The following is a 22549-nucleotide window of genomic DNA, read 5'->3' on the forward strand; positions in this document are numbered from 1 at the left end:
TGAATGAATGAAAGTACGAGTATATACTTCAATTTATTGAAATGTGCTTTATGGTGATAGCTGTTCTATACAAACGTATTTTTGTTCTTTAAGTTCTATACAATTTTATACCGATAAATAAGCACAGTAATATAAATAACTTAATACAAATTAAAGCTATACATTTTAAATGTAATATTGATTACTTATCTACTATACTAAATGCATCGTTAAGATTCTGAGGACTAAAAGCTACATTGCTATGTTTATAATTTACGTAAGGAGAAATAGTTGCTGATATTGCAATATCAGGATCAACAAATCCCTTCAAAGGTACGAAGTCGTCATCTTCTGAATGTAAAGAAACGGTTTGTTGGTATTTAGGTACGAATCTTGCTGGTGGTTCTGCATATCGGCCTCCAACTAATACTTCATCATCGGGTTCAGGAGTTGGCTTCTGTCTTCTAGGTTTAAATTTGACAGTTTCACTCAAGTAGTAGGGTCGTCTCTTTCTTTCTATTGGTTCTTCATCAAAAGCTTCGCTATGTTTTTCGTTATAATAATAAGGATTCAAGTCGAAATCTTCATGGAAATCGAATGGTTCAGGTCGGACATACACGGGTCGTTTCTTAGAATATGAAACGCTGTTATCGTAACTTTGCTCGTGGAATTTTTGCCAAGGTCTAAAGTCTTGATCGAAATTAGTATCTAAATTGTCAAAACTCGATGTATCTGAATAAGAAGGTGGAGAGAAATGATCTGGAATGTAAGGGTCGATCACGTCTGCGCTTACGGCGGAACCATAGGAGTCAAGCGGTGGCTCTCCGAAATGCTTTTTAGGTGGATAATCAATAGTTTCGTCTGCTGGAGGCTCTCCAAAACCTGCAGGTTCGTGAGAATAGTAACTAACTGGCTTTTGTTTAGGTGGACCATACACTGACTTATATTTCATTTTGGGTGGACCATATTTGGATTTTGTTGGACGTCTCTTGTAACTATGAGGTGGTCCATATTTTGGCTTCGTGTTACCCTTATACTTTTTTACTGGTTTCCTAGATTTACTTCTATAGTGTATTGGTGGGCCATACTTTGGTTTTGGACTTTTACTTGTATATCTTTGTTTAGATATCCTTCTGTAAATTATTTTAGGTCTATGTTTGTATATTGGCTCTATCGGATAGCTTTCAATAAAGATTGTGGCATCTCTTTTCGATATTCTTTTATCTGATTTTGACTCTGATAAGTCATGTGTACGGTCTTCTGCGTGTGATAAATAGGATGTAGCCATTGTTACCTGAAAATAAATAGAGAAAAAAATAAAATTTTATTGCAAAAGTCACTAGGGGGAATAAATTATTTTCATTTCCTTACTCTGGTTACAAGAAAAAGCGTTAAGGAGTACCACTTAACACGCAATATCACGGAAGTTGAAAATTGAGGAACGGTGTATCTTAACATTAGGTTTTCTCTGTCTACCTTGTTATGCAGAAAAAAGTTATATAAATCCGTCTCTCTTTTCTGCTAATTGAACAAATCGTTTTTCGATTGACAAACAAACGATATTTTCAATAATGCTTATCATTTAAAAACTTTTTTTTAATTTATATTTAAAATTTTGAAGTGTTTCCGCATACTATGAATAGATAAATATTTTTAGAAAAATTGTAAAAATTTGAACGTAGCGGTAGTTGAACTTGTGTCTCTTAGAAAAATCCCCAACCAAGGTACTAATAACATTAATGAGTTGTAAGAAGTGAAGAAGAATTTCAATGTAGCTTCACAAGGACGTATGGCTTAGTGCTCAGAGCGCTTGGTCGGTTTCTAAGAGGCGCAGGTTTTAATCATGATAAACTAAACAGTCTCACTAACTCTAGAGGCATTGCGGAATGAGTAGTGGAAGAAGAATCTTTACCAGAGACCTTTTTACAGATTAGCATAGTACGAGAATAAAAGAAATTTCTTTTAAAAACATACTTTCTCTAATTTTATTTGCATAGGCATATATCTCATAAACATGTCATATATATTAACATACAAAAAGATGTTTATTTTTCCGTTACCCCCATTTGCATTTGCGTTGACTTTCTCATATTGTGATAGTTCCTCAGGGGTCTTAGGTCTGGGTTGAATGCCATTCACTGACAGAATAATAATTAACTTTTCTTTTAAATACATATTTTCTGTAATTTCTATTTAGTTTTAGTGTTAAAGTTTTTGTTTCTTTTTTTTAGATTTACGTTAGCAAAGGTTCATGGGATCAATATTCATTTGGAGAATTCATGTATTTATTTTCTATGCTCTGGCGAAACAAAGTACAACGTTGCGAGACTTGAATACGGGTAGAAAACTGAGAATGGAGTGTTTTTACACTTGTTTTATTCTATGTTGAAAATACAATAATAATTTTAATTTTCAAATTTCATACAAATTGGCTATTATGCTTGCAATAAAAGAATCTCGAAACAAACATACTAACATATACGAGTATGTACTTCTCACGTAATTAAAAATTGTTTAATCTGACGTTGAATTTCACTTAATTGTGGGACGAAGTGGCGAATCCATTCTTACTTTCAATTGAATTTCTTGTTATAACGAATGACAATGTGTAAAATTATGTAATTATATATACAGACTACAGGGTGTTACTAAATTGACAGATGTGAACTGTGCCTGATAAATAGATATTTCACTTCCATATTTGTTTAGCGTTTTGCAGTGATTCAGCAAATATTTGTCGTATAAAAATATAAAGAGACCGTCTTTTCGTTTTTTTTTAGCTTCACGCTGTATCCCGCACGTGGCATAGGAGGCAGAGGGTACCTGGGAACCTAGTGTTAACACTTAGCTCACTCTGTTCTCATTAAGACGCTTTCCGCCGAATCTTCGTCGTTGATTTCTGCCACTCAGCATGCAATGCTTTCAGAATTGGGGAGTAAATGGGGAACAAATTGTCCTAACACTAGATTTCCCCTGCCTAGGATAGGCTCTTTGCGGGCTCTTTACAGCGTGCTAAGGAAATATTATTAATATCATATGTGAATTAGTATCTTATTTCGCACTCGTTCTAGATGATCGTGCCACTTAACACATGACTACGCGAGTAATAGACACATTTCCTTTTATTAACCGACTTTGCAAAATGAGGTTATTGTTTTCTATATTCTTTTGGCGTATCCCGCTTATAGCAAGATAGTATCAAGTATTAAAACCTTCCGTTCCGTACTACTACTCATTCCCCCGAATGGAAATCGAATCTATATCTTGTCCATTTACAGTCAAACGTTGTGTCACACTGCACCTTGACTCGATACGTCTGTTATTATTTCTATATTTTATTATTAAAAAAAATTGGATTGCGTGTTGTGTTGCGAAACTCAACGCCGCGTTTTGCATTCTTCATTATTTCTATTACAATTACTAACACAAAAGATTTTCTTTTAATTATTACAATTAGTTCAATATTTTAATATTAAAATGATATTATAATAGAAAGACATAAGGAAATAGTGACTTTCTCATTTATTATACTTATTTGAATAGATAAGATAAAGCTCTATAGTAGAGAAAATGCACAACAAACAAAAATATATATTATAGCAATAAAAACTAAATTTTACTTTCTAGAAAGTTTAATAACTTTATTTTTTTTACGTTTTATGGCTAAAACGGTATGTCTACTCTAAATACGAATGTAAATAAATATGTGTAACGGTATTTAAATACTCTAGATATACATACTTTACGTGCCTCTTATATACATAACGTAAATCTGGCCAGAAATACTCTTGGAATGAAAATAAACAAATATTAATAATATTACTTCTGAATTAGAAAAAAAATAGATTTTTATATAAATGTATAGTATTTTCGTACCGATATACTAGTAAGGTAAAATAATTTGTGATGATAAAATATACCTTATTTTAATATCATACAATATTTTGGTATAAAGAGAACAACATCGCTGTATGAAATCTTCTGTTTGTGACAGAAACAGATCTGATCGTCCACCTATAAAAAAATGGTGGTCAAACCAGGAAGGGAAAGAATTCGGAGAAATCTTGTCTCTTACAGACAAGATTTCTCCGAAAGATTTTAAAAGATTTTAACTCGGGAGACGAGAATCCGGTCTTGTATTTTAAAACATAATTTAGGATTTGCCACCTACAACAGTTTCACTAGGGGATAAAATGAAAAGAAGAATTAAAGCGGTACGCAAAGGGAGTTCACAGAAAGATTTTGTTTATGGATGAGAAAAGTAGCAATTGAGAAATATTTTAACAACATGGACGAGTGTGACTCGTATTTGATGGGTTTCCTTACTAAATATGATTGTTTATATTTTTATTTTGAATTAAAAAAATAATTAAATCAGCAAATATGTTATACTAATTATATTTAAATTACATTAAAATTTTGTGCCAGCATTGTCAAATCTCGTTAATCATTAGGGTAAAATAATATTTAAAAAAAATTATAAAAGCTTAACTAACGGAACTATTCATCTTCCTCGTATTCTTTAATAATATACAAAAGAAAGTTCTATTGTCATTTTCTTTCTATCAAAGAGATGCAGCAAAAGATTAGAAAAAACAACAAACACTTTAGAATTGTATATACGATAAATCACGTGCAGTATGCAGGTGGCTGTCACTTTGGACTTACGAGACACGCAACGACGTGCGTTTTACTGCTTTTTACCTATTTGAGCCCGAAAGGAGGGTTGTGTTATTAGCGCGCACGTATGTATGTCCTTTCTTTTGTTCCGTTGTAACTGTTAAATCAGTGTAGTGTAACGGTTTTAATAAATGATACTGGATATATTTATTTAATTAAGCGGTCGGGTTTTTTTTATTTTCTCAATAATACATTTTCTTTATTCATGTAGCAGGGATCGTATCCCGCATGAAGAGGGACCCTAGTTTAAGACATTCCGCTTTCCGTCGAATTCTCGAGGCATTGCGTGTTGAGTGGCGGAACACAACACCGCGCTTTGCGTTGTCACCAAAGCGACTGGTCGCAATAAACAATAATATATTTTTACACCCAGATTTTATTAAATTTGCAAGTTAGTTTACTTCTAGCTTATACGGGACTGTCAGGTTAGTCTTTGTATAAGCCGCAAGATGCGGAAGATGTGAGGAAGTAATAACGAAATATATTAGCTATAGTATAGTTGTGGCTGTTAATATAGACATTTTACTGCAAAATTATTTGTTATGAAGGAATAAGGTATATTAAATGAAAAGTAGTGACAAAATATTCCATTAGTATACAGTATAATTGTTTTGAATTATTTTCGAAATATTATATATAGACCGAAATAAACTAATGTCCAATTTGGTATCCAATAATACAAAAATAACAAAGAAATCCTTACCATTACAAACAAATAAACTGTCCAGTCTGTACGCATTTTGAATTTCCTAAAATCACGATATTTTAAACAAAATCACTAAAAAAAACACAAGAAATTTAAAGTTTAAATTTAATATTTTAAATTTAAAATAACATTAAGTATAAAATACGTTGGATTCGCTCGAAAGTTAGCGCCGTAGTGCGGTGCGTGTCTCCAGATACTTTGAGTGCGTTCAGGTGTGAAACATTCAGTAGAGATGTTATTACCACTACATTTGTGTAAGGTTAATTATCTATATTAATTTGTTAGATTAAGCACACTAATCTCAGGAACTACTTGTTCCTTTGTTTTTTGTGTTAAATAGTTCATTTATCGGGGAATTTAAGGCTATCTTACATAATGTTAATCGTAGTAATGTAACCCGGTGGGTTAGATTATATTATTAGAGTTGCCTCAGAAATTTAGATCATTCTAATGCGGTTGCACAGTGAGGTAATTAAAATAATAAATATTTCACTCCCCTGACTGCGAATTAAACACTGTCTTGTCTCTCATGTCAGTGAGAACAGAGTCAGTGTCAATTCAATCTTAATAGATTCGCAAGACACTCCGTTCTCCACTTTCTACCCTGACTCTGAAGCTCAATGGGGCGATCTGTTTTGCAATAACGTAGAAAAGAATATATTCATTCCTCCGGGTGGGGCTTTAACTCGTAATTAAAATTAATATAAGGTGGTCATAACATCTCTAAAGTAAACATTTCACGGGCTGCGCGTGCGCTCTCTCATCTCTGCATCTATTAATTCTCATACAAACAACTTTGCAAGTTTAATCCTACAAGTGTTTAGTGACACATTTAGATCACTATGAGGTTGGGTAATGTTAAGAGTGATTAATTCTCTTTATTATGTAATTTGAGAGCACTCGTGGTGCAATGGCACAAGAGCGTGACTGTAAATGTGACAGGTTGTGGATTCCTTTCTATTTTATACCTTCGATATGGCGTAGAAGCAAAGCGGAGTGAGTTCTGCCACTCATCACGCAAAGCCTCCAGAATTCAATGGAATATCGGGGAACGGAATTATCTTAATAGTTCTAATTACATTATTAAATGCCATTAATAATATTTTTTCTTATATATGTATGTTTTACGCACAGACATCGATCCGTCACGATTCTATTACAAGTTTAGAGTTGATATAGGTTATAGCTGTGAAATAAAGAATTAAGGTGGTTGTTGCGTTGTGGGAGCGCGTATGAGTGTACACTCAGGGCAATGATTATATTTTATTTATTTATATCATTACTAATATCATTACCTTTCACGGTGAACGAACGCAGCGTTGAGTTCCGCGGAACACGCAATGTCACGCAAATTTGAGAGTGGGGAACTGCGTAGCTTAGCATAATGTTCCTTTTGTTCCTGCAACAACGTCCGTGAAACTATATTCATTGAAATTTTACATAATTTTTTTTATTTAATTTTAATTGTATATTTAACGAGACCATACAAATAAAAGCTGTGGGTTCGATGCCCACTCTATGAAATGAAAAAAAATATTTAAATTTATATTTCTTCTCTCTGGTGTCGAAGCAAAGTGCGGCGTTGAGTCCGCCACTCAACACGCAAAGCCTCCAAAATTCGGTGGAAAGTAGGGAATGGAATGTTTTAACACTAGGTTCCCTGCCTACCCTGCTGTGTGCGGGAAACAGCGTAAACCTAAAAAATGTATACTAAGTGAAGTCAGGTCAATGTACCAGTTGATATAACAAACACCATAAAATGATGCCTTAATCGTCAGTTAAATTAACTTACACCAGGTTTCGTAATACTTGAAAGTTATTTATGAACGGTACGTTTTTAAATGATGTCATTTGTATGGATAAAGTTGTTAATAGAACGATCTTATTGTGTAATTGAAACATTTTCTATACGAGAAAAGTTCAAGTGTAAATATGTATATATATCTAATATCTTTAAAGGTTTTATATTAATACCTTTATTTAATCAAGTGAACTCAAAGTAATTAAAGGGGTTATTCCGACACTAGAATATTTGATTATACTTTTTATTTCAGCATAACGCTGTAATAGCACTTGCCTCCGAATTCTGGAGGTATTGTGGAAATGTAAACGCGAAAGGTTCTAGGTTCGATTCCCACTCGAGGAAATGAAATAGTTAATATTTCCATTTTCTAGATCCGATAACAAGGTATTTGACCTAACGGCCCTGCTATGAGCGGAATACAACGTAATGCTAAAAAATGAACCTACTATACCTGTGATCAAGGTCCAACATGTCATTTCTCATATACTTCACGCGACGAAACCAGAAACAAAGGCTATTTTTTAAATAATTCTTATATTATATTCTTTCTCTCGATAGTAAAAGTGGAAAAACAGGTTTTTATTATGAAGAATTTCACATCGATTAAGTTTTAAAATTTAAATATTAAAAGCTCGATTTCTTAAATGCATCAATTCGATATGCAATTTTAATTTGTTTATGGTCAATTATCTTGTAGGCTTTCTTAGCCACTTATGTTATTTGTAATGATTTCACACGGTACGATATGGTATATAGCGTTTTTTTAACTTCACGCTGTATCCCGCAGACAGCAGGGTAGGCAGAAGGAACCTGGAAACCTAATGTTAAGACACTCTTTTCTCATTTAAGAGCTTCCATTCTCCAATTTCCTACGAATTCTTTAGGTCGGTAATGCCGCAGGAGTATAAGAGTGTAACTTTAATCGCGACAGGTTGTGCGTTCGATTTCCCCAGTGGAAAATGTGAAAAAAATAATTCTAAAATATAAATTACTTCTTTTTGGTTTCTCCTTTTTGGCTTTTAAGCAAATTGTGTTTCACAAAGATATAAGCGCCATCTGTTATGGAGCTACTGTTTTACTTGTTTTATAAAACTACCGTTGCCTCTACGTAGATATATATGTATGTTTAGTGAATTAGTAATTTAGTTACATACTAGATGGCAGCACTTTACTTATTTAATATTGAAACATTTTATACACCAACCAACTATTAATATGTTGTAGAGTCTAATAATAATAAAGGGGAGAACGGAAGTCTTTAAATGGAGAAATGAGAATGGAGAAATGAGAAGTACCGGCATCCGGCACGTAGCTAAAAAAAATATTACATAATGACATAAGACAGACTAAGTCTGTCTGTCTGTCTGTTCATGTAAATGAATGAATTAATTGATAATTCATCATTAAAGATAAATTCAAGAGTTTTAAACCTGTATATTTATTGCTCCAGAATTCGGCGGAAAATGGGGAACGGAGTGTCTTATCAGAAGTTTTCCTCTGCCTACCAAGCTCCTCTCCTAGCAAAGCTGTGGGCGTTTTGATTCTTTGGCATGTTTAGAAGTTATTTAGATTCGATGAAAAAACATAAATGTGAAAGAAGACCTAAATTAAATGTTAAGTAATGCATCACTCTCGACTTCACCGACAAAAAGAATGGGAAATCTATATGGGTGTAAAGTTCTGTGTTTACTCACTAATTGGTTATGAGGGGCTCAAAAGTTTCAAGCTGAATTCGTTTGTGTAAAATACACGTTTACTACATGGCTGTACTATATGGCTATACTGATAAATAGAACAGAGAGAAAAATCACTGCTCCTACTATAAATGAGTAAAAAAAACGCAAACATATCAGTGGCTTGAAAAAATTTATTTGATTTTCTTTTAATTACATAATTATGCTATAGTAAAATAAATACAAGAGATTGTCTCAATATTTTCACCTTAAACATAGATTTATTAAATAATTAAGTTTATTCAAACAATAGTTGATAATAGTTAAAGCGTACTAACCTAATTATTTATTTACAAATTCAAAAATTTCAAGTGATTTTTTTTATTGTTTATAAATTTAAAAAACGGTGTTTGAAAATGTGGTATTTTATAATTCGTTGTATTGTATAACTAGGTCCGGACAAAATTATTTCATAAATTTTAAGACATTGCGTATTGCTATCTACCACAGCGAGGAAATGAGAATAATTTAAATATAATCATTCCCCCGAACGGGAATCGAACCCACAACCATCGCTCAATTTATAATGTATTTTGACAAAAGTATGTCTTATTATATCAGTTTCACGAGTAAATATATAAGGACCTAGCATTATAAATTCTTTTGGTGAAAGTGTATTTTTTTAAAACTTTTTTGCACCTTATTACTAAAATAGTTTATAATTTTATAAACAAACATTAATGGAACTCACAGTGGAAGATAAATTCGCTTAATGACTCGATTTATTTTATTATAAAAAAATCTAATCGGTTAACCCGTATGTATGGACAATACAATTTCTTAATATACAATGCGAAGACAAATTACGAAGAGCACTGTGATTTGAGTTCTTTTTTTACATTATATTTTTATTTCTTCAAAGTAGGCAGAGGAACCTGGTGTTAAAACACTCCGTTCCCCACATAACGCCGAATACTCGAGACATTTAGTATGTAGTACATCTCTTATACAAAAAAAAGTTAATATCGTTATATTGAAATCTGAATAAAGATCTGATAATTAATTTACTTAGTGTTATAAATGGTTTAAAATCGTATAAAGTTTAAGTGACCAGTAAGGAGTTGCAATAAGAAATTTAATACGATAAATCAAATAAAACCTCACCAATTTTTTTTACGATTTAGCTTCATTTTGCATTTTTCATTAAGTAAAATATATATAATGCCTCTGGTTATCTATTCTATGGTAACCTATAATATTCTGGTTTAAAAATTTAATTCATATTAATGTCTGACAATGTTTTTTTATATGAGAAGTTACTATATTATAAGAGTAATCGTGTATTGACATTTAAATGGTGACAGTTAAATAACAACATATAAATAGTTTAAATTTTATGACTGATAATATAATTTCATATGAAATTCAATAATTTCCAAACTTTCAACGAAAAGTGCTCTTCGATTAATAAAACCTTAACTATTCTTATACTAACGACGTCGGAAGATCGTTTCGACGCGGTGCCAGGCCAACCGCTCACTGAAGCACAATAGTATATATTAGTAGTACTCTTCTAGTAGTAGTTTACTAGTAATATTTCACCAGTAAGAATTTACTAGTAGTACTTTACTACAGTAACTGTATGAAAAGGCACGCAGTTGTGTATGTACAGGTGCTAGAACGTGTTGGCATGGCAGTGTTTGTCTCCCATATAAATATTAAACTTTTTGACAATTTGGTAAAAACATTTTGGTAAATATACTTTTGTCATAATAGATTTACCATATATGTGGTAAGTTAGGAAATGAAGTAATGAAAAATACTTTATCTTTTATCATTTTATTAATGAAGTTAAGTTGATTTTATTTAATTTAGCTTACCGCTGTATCCCGCATATAGCAGGGTAGGCTGAGGGAACCTATTATATTAATCAATTATAAAATGTTTCAAATAAGGTTTATATTTATAAGAAGACAATTTAAAGTGTAAATTATATAATGCATGCTATTACAATTATTGATATGTTTAATCATTAGTCTAACTTTAAAAGAAATTCGTTTAATTTTTCATATGAGAAAACGAAGAAAAACAACTGATCTAACAACAAATTTATGATATGTTGATCTTAAAATAGTTTTATCACTTTATTTTATAAAATATTATAGGGTAAGTCCAATTATTATTTAACACAATATAATTTAATTGTAAAATCCAGTCGATCCTCTTCGTTTAATTTTCAATACAAAAAACATTAAGCAATCACGAACCAGACTCAAAAACCAAGCTTAAGCTAATAAAATAAATATTTACATCGCACCCCACATTGCACTGCTTGGCAATGATGAAGCTAAATTAAACTATATTTACTCTAATTTATAATATTTTTGGATATTTCGTTTATAATACATAAAATTATATACAGTTGATAATGGAAGTTCAATTGAGAGTAGAATATTTCTATGAGAAACTATTGAATCGACTTCGCTAATATCATATGGTATATATCTTCGCTAATATACTATGGTGAAAATCATATTAAATTATTTATAATTTATATATAAGTATGGATATATGGTATATAATATTGTGTAACAATCTTTATAATTAAATTAGCACTGGCTTTAATCTGTCAATACTTGTTTCGATTAACATTTTATTGAACCAATAGTTTTTCATAAAATATAATATAAAAAAAGATGAAATCATTGAGCGAGGCATCGTTGATAAAATGTTATTTAACAAAAAAGTTAAGCTGCATCGCATAGTGCACTAGTTAAGAACTGTGCGAAGGATGACCAGTGAACATCCTTTCCAAAGTTAATTATAGTAAAATATTAAAGAAACAAATTCGGATTAGAGGGGCGTTCTTTGGTGGTTTTATGTTTGCGCCCGAAGTCCTGAGATAAAGGACATTTCGTACATGTCGAATGATATCGCATATCAAATGATTATTATGGAATTATAATATTATATATATTTAAAATAAATAAAACAATTTTCAAAATTGGTAAAAATAATCGGGTAAAAACGAACTTATCAATTTTTTCCTTAATAAATGGTTAAAAATTTTGCTAAATGCCATATCATTCAGTACGTTATTGCACAAAAATCTATAATCTACGTTCATTGAGTCGCTTCAGCAGTGTGGTAGTGGGAGGGATATCTCCAAACCTGTGGGGGAGAGTATTCCACGGGGACCTCCTGCGCTGTTCCTCCCGCACCCCACATCAGGACGGTCTGACGCGGCATATCCGCTTGCATTCTATCCTGTTCCGCTGAACCACTGGAACCAGCGGGACTAGGACCAACTACACTGGGAGACCTTCTTTCTGTCACTGGACTCATATATCTACTATCCACATAAGTGTATTCCCGGGATGGAGGTCTGTGATAGGGAGGCACTTCGTATCCCGGAGGAGCAGGTTCAAGGAAGCCATTTGGAGGATATGTATAATGGTAGGATAGAGGTTTGTATTGGAAGAGATTGTCAGTTGTTAAGAACCGGTCGTCTAAAGGCGGGGCGTAATGTAATGCTGGAGTTGGCGGGTACTCCCCGTATGGAGCAGCATAGGCCCCATTTAAATTAGTATACGCTGCAGCTACAGCATCAGCTGGGATATAGTCTACAGGGGGAGGAGCAGGAGTAGGCGGAACACGTCGCTTATTTCGGCAAGTTGATAGAAAGTCCCGAAGTTGCGTCTTATACCGTCGCGCCGCCCGAGGAGGCGTCGCGTTGGATTCGCAAGACAGTTGTTCTGTTTCAGAGAAGTATAGACTGGTCAGGCCAGTATCTAGATAACTGACTTTAAAATCCATTGTACGTTTTCCTAGAAGATCACGTCCTTCTTCCTCCCTGGAAATAAAAATATTAATATAAACATCTCTTTAAATAACACCGTGTATCGATAATGGACGTTTATTCTTTGCTGATATGGCCAAATTATACATGAAGGCGTAACATTACAATGATTTTGATATATTAAATAACACAAAAAAACAAATATTAAGTATTAGACAAAACGGCGTTTAGTTCCGCCACTCAACACGTAATGTCTCAAAATATTAAACTATACATACATAAGAGGTCTATGAGTGCTAATCACGAAGTCAGGTTTGGAGTTCTTGTAGACGAGCCTCGAAGACGTTTGAAGCCACTGCCACTGGCCATCCTTGGTTTGAAAGCGATAAGCAATCATTCCTGATGCGCCAGTCTTTAACACTGTAAATATATAATAATAGTTTACATAATGGTTCCTTCTGAGCTGATATTCTATAACGTGGGGATGACCTGAAAAAATCTTTGAAAGTATAAAAATTTTGATTTTCAATACTCACACTCTTGATGAGCGCTCGCTACGTACGCGAGGTCATCGTAGTGCACCAGATCGTAACCACCCATGTTAGCTAACTCCGCATCGGTATATCCCAGCAACATTTTACCTCTGAAAAGTGAATGAAATAGATAAGTAAAGTTGGGGTTACAGTTTAAATACCTCTTGGAGGAATACTTATTAATTGGTTTACTTTTTTTAAGTAAGTAGAGAAAACATTCCTCTTCTCGAACGAATTCGAAAATTTCATTTTGATAGTCCTTCTTTTCTTATTATTTTCTACGTCTTAATTTGCTTTGATTTTGTGATTCTTGTGAGTGGCGCAACTCAACGTTGTTCTATGCCAGAGCGAAAATGAAATTACAATGTTATATATTTAATTTCTTCGAGTGGGAATCGAACCCACAACCCGTCCCGTTTATGCCCCTGCAACACGACTGGTCACATCATACTTTATGATACAAAAAGTTACCATGAACCGTCAATCCTTTGAACAACGCGGATGTTATATGAAAAAAATCCCATGTTCCATAGAAAATGTATAATTGATAAACATACAGCGTGACAAATGGATTTATTGATAGTTATCGACTAAATGACTTGTCTAAAAGGGATAAATACACCGACACGGGAATATTTTTTGAGCTATTAAAAGTTATGGCTATAGGCACAGGTGCATTGATAGATTTTGATGATAGAAATGCAGGTTTGGTCTCGATTATGGCAAAAACTCAATGACACTTACTTTACTTGTCAACACATTTTTAGTGGTAGCTTGAGTATGTTTTGCATTTTTTTTAATTGTCGACATAATTGGTTGGAGAAGAGGATTACAAATCATTAGTTCTTTCTTTCAAATTAGAAAAAAGCCATTAAGTGAAATTTAAAACCGATAAGTCTATTATAATTTTTACCCCCCTTAACGTCCTTCATCGTCGTCCACATGTAGCAGGTAGACCGAGAAGTGCCAAGACACTCCATAGTTAACTTTCGCGTGACACGTCAAGTAAATGAATACAATAATAAAAACATTTTTCTTACCTTTGGTCCATAGAAACTAAAGATAAATCAAGCTTGTGTTTGCTCTTGAACATGACTTCTTTCTGTGGTATCTCTAGAAGGCTCGGAGGTCCAAACGGCGCGCAGATAGCGAATAACGCAAGAGGCGGCTCTTCCGTCTTCTTGTTTTGACCATGGAGTACTTTAATTCTACCTCTGATATCTAACCTCTAGAAAAAAAAATTGCTATAATAGAAAAGAACAAATCAAATACGTAAGTTAAATAAGTTTAATGATTATATTAAATAGATAAATATCTATCTACCAATCACTAGATATTTCAGATTTGTGTTGTTTTTGTTCTTTATCTATGGCGCTCCGAGCGTGCCAGTTCAGCACTAATCACTTCGCCAATTTCAGATATGTGAGCGATAAATGGTAATATTTTTTAATGTTGACATAAATCTTATTAAAAAAGTCTCTCATTTTATTATAATGTTTGCATATACAATTTTTTGTTATAAATGTAAAATATACTAAAATTATTTTAATATATTACTGATTTGAAACTTAAAATTAATTCCAAATAAATAATATAAATGTAATTTTTTTTCTTCTACAATAAATTATATATGAAAACTTACCAAAAACCCCGAAGTATTATCTAATAAACATCGAAATCGAACTGTGAAACTTCTTTCTAAGAGATGAGCTCTCTCAGATCTGAGCACGTCTTGGAGAGTTAAATTGTTTACGTCTGGAGGTAGAAAGGAATTCCATAATAGTTGTCGTTGAAGTTCTTCCCGATCTTCCGAATGGACTAATTCGTACACTGATTGATGGACTATATCTGACTGGAAATAAAAAATAAATGATTAAAATATTATAGCATATATATACCATAGATAGGATAGGATAGGTAGATAACTATCAAAACATTCCGTTCTCCAATTTTCGCTTATGAACACGAAACATGTATATTGAGTGTTGTAATTAAACGTAGTGTTTTGTCTATCAGAGTGGGAAAATAAAATCCCCAAGTAGAAAGTGAATCCATAATCAATGTGTTATAGACAGACTGCTGTCCCGCTGTGCCAAGATGGCGTCAAGCTCATGCTACAATAACTTAATATATACGAGTGCTACTTTGTAAATAACTATTTTTTTCTTTTTTATTTTTATTGATATAAATTATTTAAAAATATATAAAAATATATTAAAAACAATATTTATAAAGCTGAGCATGGAAAACTTAACATAATCAATAAAGATAATCAATCAATTAATTTAGAATAACAAGATAATGATCTGATAACCAGCTAAATCTATTCATCATGAAAAAGAGCAAGTCACAACTGAACCGTAAATCAATAAACCATCGATGGCCCTAAAATCGATTCGAAACCGATCATTAAAGAATCATCTGTTACAAAGATGGATGTGTTAATTCGATACCTATGATATAAGGCAATCGACCGTATATCGATACTAAATATAGCCGAAAATTGATTGTACAATTGAAATTATGAATTTTAACACGTAGTATAACAAAGAGACGTGTAAATAGTGTGGATAATGCACCGACAATAAACGATGTGAGCAGAAAAACTAATTGATAATCAATGGGGTTGCGCTAGGCACCACTCTACGTCCCCTATTTTTGAACTAACATGTTAATGATTCATACAAGTAGAAAAATATAACCACGAGTTTTAGTAAAAATGGGGTTCTATTTTGCCGAATGTGGGTTCGAACATATTGCGATGGCATTAAATGTCAGAGGATGATTTGTTTCGTAATTACTTTTTGTTCTGAGTTCAGTTCGGGGGCAGTTGCTATGGATTCGTAGTGTTTTGTTGATACGCTATTGTTTTGGCTGGGTTTTTATTTTTGCCATATTTTTGGTGATTGATGATAGTCTTGCGTTTGGTCTGTTTTTTTGTATTAGTGCTAAATATATTATACATACATTATGTTTTATATAACGTATATAGGTATTTTATTTATATTATCACGAACACTAAATAAATATAAATAAAAAAAATCACTACACACTTCCATTAAGTGTAAAAAAGAGAGTAAGAGTCCTATGGAGAATCTAACATGAAACTGAAATTCAGTACTTTTTAGAAAGCATATATAAATTAAAATATAGTAATTGCTATTTCATTGTAGAGAACTGTTTTACTTTAAAATTCTAAACTAACTTTAAAGAACTACTTTGCTTAAGATACTAATATTGCTTCTAGTTGAATTGAATGTACGACCTCCACTTAACCTACTACTACTTACCCAATATTGATCTTAGGCTTCAACATCAGTATTTACTCAGACCTGATTAACTAAGTGCAAATAAGCTTCTAATTTAATACAAAATAACAAAAATTGGGCACTACAATGATCTTTATTTATTGTAATTGAATTATTTCACCTGGAACTTAGCTCGTTGCGCCACATGTTACATTAGGGTAATGGAACGAGCCAGGCCACCTGGTGAGACGTTCCGAAGTTAATCTACTCGACCCCAGCCAGGGGTTGTGCGTTATTGTAATTTTTAAATCGGACTATAATTAGCTGGGGGCTGAATTCGGGTTGACTCACTTTTGGTACTGTTGGCGATTTTTATTTGTATGTTTGTATATTGAACGTTCAGAATTGATAACTTGAAGGTTTTTTTGCAACTTTCATCTTTGAGTGAAATAGAAAAAGTATTTTTAGGTCAATAATAAAATTTGACATATTCAAAAGCCTTAAATCGTTAGTAACAGTATATATAACTAATAATATACTATACACCAATGAAAGTGAAAAGCAAGCATAGAGCGAGCCTAAAATTTCGTTGTTCATTTTGTATCGAATTAGAGCTAGACTTTTAGATGATTGAACAAGAAAACGCAATCTAACAACGAAGTTGTCTCATGTATTATTTATTGTAAAAATGCATTGCATTAAAGTGCCTAACTCCACCAGTCAACACACAAAGCCTCAAAAATTCAGTGGAGAATGGGGAATGGAGTGTCTTAACACTAGGTTCCCTCCACCTACTCTCCTTAACAATACAGCGTAATAAGCTCAAAAAAAACATTATAAAACATACTATCATCAACTAACTAGATACATTTCATCAATAAACCATAAATTTTTAACTATCACAGTCAATATTAAACTAACCTGATTAATGCAAACCATAATACCAAATAGCAAACTAAAGTTTATTTGAACCGCTGCCCCATTCCAAGGCACGTGGCGTCACGAGCCAGTACGCCGATTTTATGTTCTCAAATCGATGTTTAATCGGTGCCTACCCTTCATTTATTGCTATTTCAAGCAAAGATTTGTAGATACCAGTGGATATACCATTCAGTGCAGGTTGGAATTATTTCCATGGATAGATAGATAATGGTTGTATATTGTTGGTGATTGGGATAGCTGCATTGTGATTTTGTTGATCATTTGTGTGGATTTTAATTTTGGTCTTTTTTAAGGTTTCGTACCTCGAGCCAGCCACGATAAAGGTACCTTTAGGAAATCTTATAGCATCGCTTGTTTTTTTTTTGTTCGTCTAACAATCTTAAAATATAATAAAAAATCTAAGAACTAAAAGGCATTTCATAGAAAAAAATATTTTTTCTATTTTTTTCATATAATGACTCAAAAATTCGGTGGGAAGTAGACAACGGAAATGTTTAATTGGGAATGGAGTGTTTTAACACTAGGTTCCCAGGTGCACTCTTTTAAGTGCGGGATACAGGTGAAGCTAAATAAAAATATAAGCCCATAATCAAAAACAAAGCGATTTTTCACCCAAAACAAAACCCTAAAAACCAAAATCCAACCCAATTAATGTATGTCGTAGAACAATCTGATTTATATGGAAAAAGAAAGAAGGCATAAAGTTTGATATTGTGTTTTATTGTGGGGGGTGTAGGGGGAGGTGGCTTGTGCTGAACGTTTCGTCTATAACAATAATTCAAAGTCATTTTATTGGCTGTAATAGCTTATTATTATATTTTATATGCGATAATTTTTTAAGCTTTGTTGTTAATAGTATGGAAATGAATTGATTATTTAAAAGATTGTTATTAAGCTATCGTAGTTATGGTAGCATTAGATGGTTGATGGTTGTGGGTTCAATTAATTTATAATTCATTATGGTAAAAATGTAAAGAATGTATATCATAGGTGTTTTTTCTGGTTTGGTTTCTAGATTACAGATTCCTGAAAATGGCGATCGTTTCAATCCTTGTTATGGCAAGTCTGTCCTTCTTTATTTCTTGTATTTTAACAGCTTAGACAGAGGGGAAAAACTGGGAACCTAGTTTTTAAATTCGTACGCATTATGACACTTCTGTTCCCCACTTTTCGCCGTATTCTGGAGGTATTGCGTATAGAGTGGTATGGTTTATTTCAGAGTCTGTGCCACAACTAGTGAGAAAATAATTTAGTTTGAAATAGAGATAGGACTAAACACTACTTATATTTTCCTTCCATCAAGTTTCAACACATAAAACCGAATGCAAACAACGAAATTTACCCAAAATTTCAAAAAGTATTTCAACTTAACGAAAAACAACAAAAAAAATAGTCGTTTAATATAAATACTTCACTATTCGTTTGGCATTATGACTTAACTGGCGACTCATAACGTCGCGAAACCTTTAAAATTAATAAAAATATCTACTTTTATAGCCCTTTTAGTGCGATAAGCTCGGCGATTAACGGGGTGGTCTTGTAAAAGAAACTTTTTTGGTGCCATTTATCGCGATAATTAATATTTTTATGAAGTCACCCCGAATTTTAGGCGTTGGACACGCTAGCTTGTTTGAATATGTGTTTTTTTTGTTGTTTTGTTGCTATATGTTTTCATTATTTTTGGTTATTACTTGCTTAAAGCTGTTTTTCTTTTGTAAATGGAAGTAGTTCCATGTATTCAGCTTAGTAAGGTAGGAGAGAGAGAAGTGTTAAGACACTCCGAGCCTCACTTTGTGAAATTTGTTTGTGCAATTTTTGGTCTTTGCGGGTTGAAGGCGCCTCGGGGTTTTTGTACTAGAAGGGGGAATGAAAATAATTAGATTATAATCCTTCCCCCGAATGAGAATCGATCACATTATAATTTTGTTCACTATTAGATGGCCTCGTTGCCAATTATTTTGTTATAATTCATTATTTGAACTGTTGTTTATCTGAAACAGATCTTATTTTGTAAATAAAATTAAATATGAACTGAGTTGCTATTTAAAAATCCTATAAATCGACTTTAAATTTTGATTAACAAAAAAAATTAAGAAGTCGGTTCCTAGAGAGTATTTGAATTCGTAGACTTGATTTTCTTTCAGGACAATTCCTAGTAAAGCACAGCGTTGAGTAACGCAACTTAACTTGCACTTCTCAAAATTTGGACTTAATGGGTAGAGAAACCTAAGGATATATCGGAAGCTTAAAATTAGCAAATTTTAATATATAAAAGTATGAGTTTCCTAGTATAGAACCAGCCTAATATAATACAGAATTAATTGTGGAAAATTCGACCCTCGAGCGTATCATATATTTTATATGATTAATATAACGGCCTTTACGTTTTGTATGGAAAGTCGACTTTTTCCTAATGTTTGTAATTAATTACTGAAATGTGATAAAAACGTGATATATTATGCAATTTTAAGGTTTTTCTATATAGGTACTATACTATGTTTATATTATTATTTATGTAGGTTTTAAGTAACTTTATTAAGTTACTTAACACTATTCATTCTTGATTTCAGTAGCTTACTTACCAATTTTTTTAAAACTGGCCTGGCCTGGCCTCGATATACGGACAGTTTTTTTAGTTTTTATTTTCATTTTGGTATTATACTAACCTGATGGAAGCCTAGGTAGCTCTCGATGCTATGTGTCGCGAAGAAAACTTCTCCTTCACATGTTAAGATCATCAAGAAGCCGTTGAGTGCCTGAAAAATAGTGTTATACAATATGAAGATTTGGAATTTTAAATATAAATATATTATGTATAAAAAATCATATATTTTATACAGCAGTTTAGACAGAGGGAACGTAGTGTTATTTTTGTTACCTTCACGCTGTATCCCGCATAAACCTGGTTAAGTAGAGGGAACCTGGGAACTTAGTGGTAGTAGACACTTCTGTTCCGCACTGTTCAACGAATTCTCGAGGCTTTGCTTTGTGGAGTTAAGAAACGCAACGCCGCGCTCTGCCTCGTTATCAGAGCGAGGAAATTAAAATATTAAGTATTTCATTTCTCAAGTGGGAATCGAACCCGCAACCTGACACGTGCACAATCGAGCTCATGCGCTAAGACTGGCTCTAACTTCAATTGTTGAAATAATTTTGATATTAGTAATATAGATTCCCAAGTTCCCTCTGCTCTGTTTTATACGGGATAGTGTATAAAGCTAAATAAAATAATTACAGTAAACCCACCACCCATAAAAAAAGGTATCACGGGTAAGAATCTCAACACAATTTTCTTCGACCCCGCAACAATGGCAACAAACAGTAATGTATTATTATAAGGCTGTAAGGCAATGTTATTTATAGCCGACTAGACGCTATTGATTTATTATCAGGCGAAACAACGATTTATGTGATTACAGCAATAAGAAAGAATAAAAAATGGTCTGTTCTTCTGTACTGCTACTGGTTTTTATTTAATTTTATTTTAGATAGCTTATTTTAAGTAGCTGCTTTTTTTGGTCTTGGGGAGCGGAGTGTCTTAACACTAGGCTCTCTCTGCTGATCCTGCTTCATGCAGGACACAGCGTGAAGATGAAAAAGAATAAAATAAGTATTACCTGTAGAAACATTTCTCCATCAGGCATGATATGATCGTAGTGCGTGTGGTCCCGCCTGTGCGAGTGGAGATCCTCTTTTTCTTTATGCATTACCACTGAAACAAAAATGTATTATGAAATTAACGTTAGTTGAAGCTTAAGGTGGAAGAGGTGTTGGTTCAAATCTTAGATATTAATATTTCTGTTCTCTGAGCTTCTCTATATATTCCGTATCGTATATAGTAGGGGTCACTTTTTCTCCCAGAAAATACATATATTTGACATATGTCTACCATACCCTATGCAGGATATAGCATCAAGTAAAAAATATACACTTTCCCCGTATAAGAATTTGCTGATTATTTTAGCAAACCAATTCAAAGGGGTGTTTTATCTATATAATTTGTAAATAGGCGTGGTCTACGCGACAAATCACATCTCGCGTAATTCAGTTAGGGATGCTGTGTAAGGGTGGTTCATTTTAGCTAAAATTAACCCTATTATAGGAATATAAGGTTCCTTTTCCATAGTTAATGTAAGTAATGATTAAAAAGCAAGTATATGCTGTGACACTTGCTTCACTTGTGGTAGCTACCTACTTATTTAACTATAGTATAGGGTGTTCACCCTATTTAAAAAATGAGTTTTCGATATATATATATATATATATATATCTTAACTACAGACACGTGGTCCGTAGCTTTTTTCAGCTTTTCTATTTTGTTTTTACCTGCTATTTCCTATGTTTTTGTTCTTTATTTTCCACCGAATTCTAAGCCGTCTGGGTTGGTCAATTGCCTTTACTTTTATTCTATTATTGAAATGTGGGAAATGCTAACAGTTTAGTAACTTTCATTTTTAAGTAGTAGTTTCTGATTGAATGAATATATTTAAATTATTTCTATTTTCCTAGTATAGTTGGATGGTGAGAATGTGCAGCGTTATGTTACGCCATTTAACATACAAAATCTTGACTTGATTCTCTACTACTTTTCCAGGGATGTGAAAAAAATTAAAACAAAATAAACCCATAGATATGGTTGCCACTTTTATACTGAAAGGTCATTTTTATTTTATATCTATGGTGGATAGATAAGATCGAATTTATCGCTGTCATTATTTTTAATTGACAATTAAATTTTATCCCTATAGTAGGTTAGTTAGGGATTGCTTGACTATATGCGATGATCGTAGGTTCGTTTTTATTTTATTACTTTACGTTTTTTTCAGTATCGCTGTCTCTCACACCCAGCAGGGTAGGCAGAGGGAACCTAGTGTTAAAACACTCCGTTCTCGTACGTTGCTTTACGTGTAATATATTTATTGTCTCCATTATGTTTTATGCGTTGAGTGACGAAACTGATATCACTTTATTGTGTTATTATTAGGTTCTCTCTGCCTACGTTAAATAATCAAGCAATTTTCAAGTTCAGCTAGGTGCTTAGAAACGAGCTGAAAATGGAGAGTTTTAACACTATGTTCTTTTTGGTCTACCCACTACATATTATGTAAAATATGTAAATCTAAATAAAACACAAGCCTAACAAAAGTGTCGCCATAAATCTATTGATTTTAATTTTATTTTTTTA

General features: G+C 32.7%; 2 protein-coding genes across 3 annotated transcripts in view; both read right to left on the bottom strand.

Annotated features, from left to right (window-relative positions):
* Positions 1 to 4: 4 nt before the first annotated feature.
* Positions 5 to 5553, bottom strand: LOC146536121 (uncharacterized). Its single transcript, XM_085190368.1, has 2 exons — positions 5363 to 5553; positions 5 to 1273 (listed from the first exon to the last, which is right to left on the bottom strand). Exons 1-2 carry the CDS (start codon positions 5396 to 5398, stop codon positions 182 to 184), a joined length of 1128 nt encoding a protein of 375 aa, XP_085046494.1. The 5' UTR covers positions 5399 to 5553; the 3' UTR covers positions 5 to 181.
* A 3463-nt stretch (positions 5554 to 9016) lies between these two features.
* The window catches only part of ss (aryl hydrocarbon receptor spineless), a 96600-nt gene continuing 83067 nt past the window's right edge, over positions 9017 to 22549 (bottom strand). The window contains exons 3-10 of one of the 2 annotated variants that reach the window (XM_085190081.1): positions 20982 to 21076; positions 20031 to 20120; positions 14817 to 15026; positions 14215 to 14402; positions 13178 to 13284; positions 12920 to 13061; positions 12014 to 12695; positions 9017 to 10381 (exon numbers count right to left, since the gene is read on the bottom strand). In XM_085190081.1, the coding sequence (XP_085046207.1) occupies positions 10379 to 10381; positions 12014 to 12695; positions 12920 to 13061; positions 13178 to 13284; positions 14215 to 14402; positions 14817 to 15026; positions 20031 to 20120; positions 20982 to 21076 (1517 nt within the window). In that variant the 3' untranslated portion in view covers positions 9017 to 10378. Of the gene's footprint in view, positions 12696 to 12919; positions 13062 to 13177; positions 13285 to 14214; positions 14403 to 14816; positions 15027 to 20030; positions 20121 to 20981; positions 21077 to 22549 lie in introns of both variants that reach the window. The other variant, XM_085190079.1, reaches the window with a different exon arrangement.

Source organism: Heliconius melpomene, chromosome 9 (assembly GCF_056956725.1).
Source record: "Heliconius melpomene rosina isolate 202511_hmr_F chromosome 9, ASM5695672v1, whole genome shotgun sequence".
NCBI lineage: Eukaryota > Metazoa > Arthropoda > Insecta > Lepidoptera > Nymphalidae > Heliconius > Heliconius melpomene.

What these genes read in the sequence shown, in the direction of transcription:
- LOC146536121 (XM_085190368.1), bottom strand. Translation starts at nt 5,398, where the DNA reads ATGCGTACAGACTGGACAGTTTATTTGTTTGTAATG. An exon ending in CAGTTTATTTGTTTGTAATG is followed by an intron (nt 1,274 to 5,362) that starts GTAAGGATTTCT and finishes ATTTATTTTCAG; the next exon opens with GTAACAATGGCTACATCCTA.